At 42.6% G+C, this 3,688-nt stretch overlaps 1 protein-coding gene across 1 annotated transcript; it reads right to left on the reverse strand.

Annotated features, from left to right (window-relative positions):
* Window positions 1–964: 964 nt before the first annotated feature.
* On the reverse strand, window positions 965–2,665 carry foxq2 (forkhead box Q2). The gene is made up of 2 exons (XM_086284112.1): window positions 2,091–2,665; window positions 965–1,460 (listed from the first exon to the last, which is right to left on the reverse strand). Exons 1-2 carry the CDS (start codon window positions 2,598–2,600, stop codon window positions 1,086–1,088), a joined length of 885 nt encoding a protein of 294 aa, XP_086140238.1. The 5' UTR covers window positions 2,601–2,665; the 3' UTR covers window positions 965–1,085.
* Window positions 2,666–3,688: the final 1,023 nt, after the last annotated feature.

The raw sequence follows: 3,688 nt of genomic DNA on the forward strand, positions 1-3,688 counted from the left end.
TCTCCTGCAGCCTGAAGGTCAGTGGCAGCCCTTACACAGCCTGCCAGCTCAATAAAGAAAGCGCACTACTTTAAATTTATCAGTTATTTTTGTCATATAGCAGCACATAAAGAGAACCAGGGAGCTTTTATTGTTCAGTTTACTTGTCTGTTATAGATTTCACAAAAAGTGCTAATGTCAAGGAATGCTACGGCCACCACACTAGTAGTTTAAAAAGCTGTAACCAGCACCAAATGCCAAAAAACAGCATATAACACAATCCACTGAACAGATGCATTACAAACACTAACAGTGTTTGATGAGTGCAGTTTTCCTGTGCAGTCCTCAATCACACACTGCCTCTCTAAACTGGCATTCAGTTGTCAAACCCCTAAGACCCCCTGATCTGCATACACTCCCTTAAATACCCTCCCACTTCTCCCCAGTTAATCAGTGCCCCCTCCTCTCAATCTCTCACTGCCTCCTTCCCTTTCCTCCGCTTCCTTCATCCCTGACCTCCCGTGGTTCCCCTCTTTCTGCAGCCGAGGTTACGGATTACACTGTGTGATAAGCTTCCTATTTCTTGAAACTATTTAGGATTGCTGAGATTATCTGGCCTCATTTCCTTGGGAGTTGGCTTTGGAAAGCCTGATTTTAGTCTCTTAATGCAAAAGATTTTGCATCGCGACAGCTTTGACTAATTAGCATCTAACACCGGGTGGTATTTTAGCAAGGGCTCACTTTTAGCAACATCCGCACACACACACCCTCTGCACACACACATGCACGCAGAGCTGACAACACACTTTTTAATGAGCTGATTCCAAACACTTTATTTTTGTTATTCTAAAACATTCTGAATATAAACTCAAGAAGGGCCACAGCTTTAAGACATTCATTTTATTGAATCATCAAATGCCCTAAAATCACTTTGTTCTTACTCATTAACAAGCATATAAACATAATGTAATATTGCCAGAGGGCATTTCAGTTTTAACATCACCTAATGATATAATCATTAGATTAAAAAATTTCTCTTTTAAGTAATAGTGTTTCAGGGCCAAACTGTTAGTATAGTATACCTCAACAGTACAAACAATTCAATCTCAGGGTACAGAGGCATTTAGGCCCAGGTGGAGCCCAATTTGTGGCTGCATGCTGGACCAAGGCCAGTAGAGTCTGGGTGCCAAGCATTGAAGAGGAAGTGCAGAGGCCTGAGGACAGCACCAGCAGGTTGTTCTGTGGGGACGGACAATGGCGGGGTGGTAGGGCGAGCTCAGGGAGGAAAGTGGGAGCTGTCCTGGCACCCTGCGTACCCTCCGTCTTGCCCTTCGGCAGTGGTAGTCTCCATTGGAAAAGTCCTGATAGTTCGATGGGTGGATCGCCCAGAAGTGGCCTTTACCGTTGTCGCTCCGGCCCGCTTTAATGAAACAGTCGTTTAGGGACAAATTGTGACGCACGCTGTTCCTCCAGTTTTTGTCCTGCGAACAAGAAAACAAATATGTCAGGTCAAAATTAAAGCAGGGGTCAAACAATGTGTCCCCATTGGAAAATTAACATAAGGGGCTGCTAAGTATCACTGATCCGCTTCAGGATGTCACCTTGTCCTGTTGTTGGCAGCATGAGCTGTGGCGTGTCAAGACCGTATATGATCTGAGTAAGTCACAACACCCTGAGTTACCTTTTTAGCACGTCAAACCAGTGATCAACTTTAATCCACTAGGCTTCACCCAATCTGTTGTAGCACCTGGTAAAGGCAGAGGCAGTTTGCAACCTAGCAACAGGATTACTTTATTTGTGATTTCGCCAACAACAAGATCATCTAGTGTCCCTGTGAGCACCTAATTGCCTAACCACTCAGACAGATTACCAGCGCCAAGTAGGTCGCTTTATTTGCGAAAATGGCAGCCACTTTAGTTTTCAGAGACTGAATTAAACACATTTGGGGAACGATGTTTTTCTGTTTTTCTGTTTTCCTGTTTTAACAACATCAGCAAACATCTGCTTGGAAATTCTGCTTCGAATTATCGCCCAGTTTCACTTTGAGTTCCTGTACAGTATATCTATCGCTATGTGCTACATACATAGAAAACCACTAGACATGAACATACCTTACTCTTGAAGTATGGGTAATGGTCCATGATCCACTGGTAGATGTCACACAGAAGCAGTTTCTTCTGCTCAGACGCCAGGATCGCTTTGGAGATGAGTGCAATGTATGACTGGTTGGGTTTGTCCGCAGACTTCTCTGTACCGCAGCTCGCAGACGTGGTGGTAGTGGTGGTGGTCACTTCCTCCTCCCCCTCCTCTTTTTGGTCTTCATCCCCCTCATCTTCTTTGGCTTTCCTTTTTTCAGCATCTACCTCTGACCTCTGTAGACCCTTGTCTTGGATCTCACAGCGAATCCCCACCTCTTCGAGTTTAGGATTCTGACGACCTGGCATGTCGTTCGTTATCTGCTCTGCAGCACGACTTGCTGTTGCATCGTCTTTAGAAGCTTTGGCTCCTTTATTAAAGAGCAGGTAGTCAATTGTGAAGCTCAGTCCCAGTCTGTCTCTGCTTCCGTTGCGGCTGCTTCTTTCCTCCATTGTCATTTCTGAATTAAAATATCTCAAGCTCATGGCAGAGGTTTTATTGATTTCAAGCTGACTATTGAACAGGTGTCAGGTCATGAATAAAAAATATCGCTCCCAAACGTCTTCTCAAAACTGTGTATCTAAGTTGCACAGCATGTCTATTGTTCTTTAAAATTAGGAGCCTTCATAAAGCCAGCGTCTCGCTGCCACTAAATTCTTTCACCGAAGACTTACTGTTGACAAGATCACAGATAAAGATGAGCCTCTCAACTGTTGTTAACCTTGATGCGCTCACGAGTGACCCAGTCTCAACCTGTGGAAATGACGTCAGTCGCCAAGACTAAATGCGGACGCTTCGTTTGCCAAGAAATATTCGGTAAATCTTTTCGATTCTTTGATAACCCTGTCAATCCAAACCTATCACTTGGTATCCGTCAGCCTTTTGCTCCCGAATCAAAGAGTTGTGCTTCAAAGATGTGAAGGTGACTCTATTTATATGACTGTGATTTTATCCCTCACAGAAAGGGGCAAAGGAGGCACAGGGGAGGTCCAAGTGGGGGGTCTCAATTGAGGCGGATTATTTTTATTAACCTAAGCAAATCTTTGTAATTACGGGAGATTAAACACTCAAGATTTAGTAAGACATGGTGTGCAAAGGATGGATGTTAGGTGGATGTAGAATCAAAGGCCTTTTAGATGCCAGAGTTATCCTGTTAAAGTCGTTTTGTCCAGGATACTGTCCAAAGAATTACTTCAATTACCATCGAGGAGTAATTAATGGGTCAACTTCAGCACGTTGGAGATAAGTCACGTCTTTATTTGCAAAGACCATTAATGTCTCTTGCAGCCATCGACGGCGACGAGGTTACAGAAAAGTGAGCGTATGAATGACAAATTAGAAAGGTTCACTTCCCGTTCTTGATATAAACTCTTTTAATATTGGATCGTTCAACATCTTTATTTAATTTGTTACCAAATACCTTTTATTACTTCAATTATTAGATAGTGGAAAAATTATTTTTTAACATGTAACAATAAATTACTGCATATATACATGATTATTTTTAGTTCAGCTAACATAATTATATATTTTGTTTAAAATCTGTCTTAAAGATAAAAACTGTCTGTGGTTA

The sequence above is a fragment of the Aulonocara sp. 'chitande type north' Nkhata Bay genome, linkage group LG23 (genome assembly GCF_057382095.1).
Source record: "Aulonocara sp. 'chitande type north' Nkhata Bay isolate Kocher_YH1m ecotype deep benthic linkage group LG23, A_spYH_male_GT1.1, whole genome shotgun sequence".
Taxonomy (NCBI): domain Eukaryota; kingdom Metazoa; phylum Chordata; class Actinopteri; order Cichliformes; family Cichlidae; genus Aulonocara; species Aulonocara sp. 'chitande type north' Nkhata Bay.

Excerpts from the sequence above, each read along its gene's own strand:
- foxq2 (XM_086284112.1), bottom strand. The coding sequence starts at position 2,600 with ATGAGCTTGAGATATTTTAATTCAGAAATGACAATGGAGGAAAGAAGC. Across the intron at positions 1,461-2,090 it reads ACCCATACTTCAAGAGTAAG|GACAAAAACTGGAGGAACAG; the intron begins GTATGTTCATGT and ends TCTTGTTCGCAG.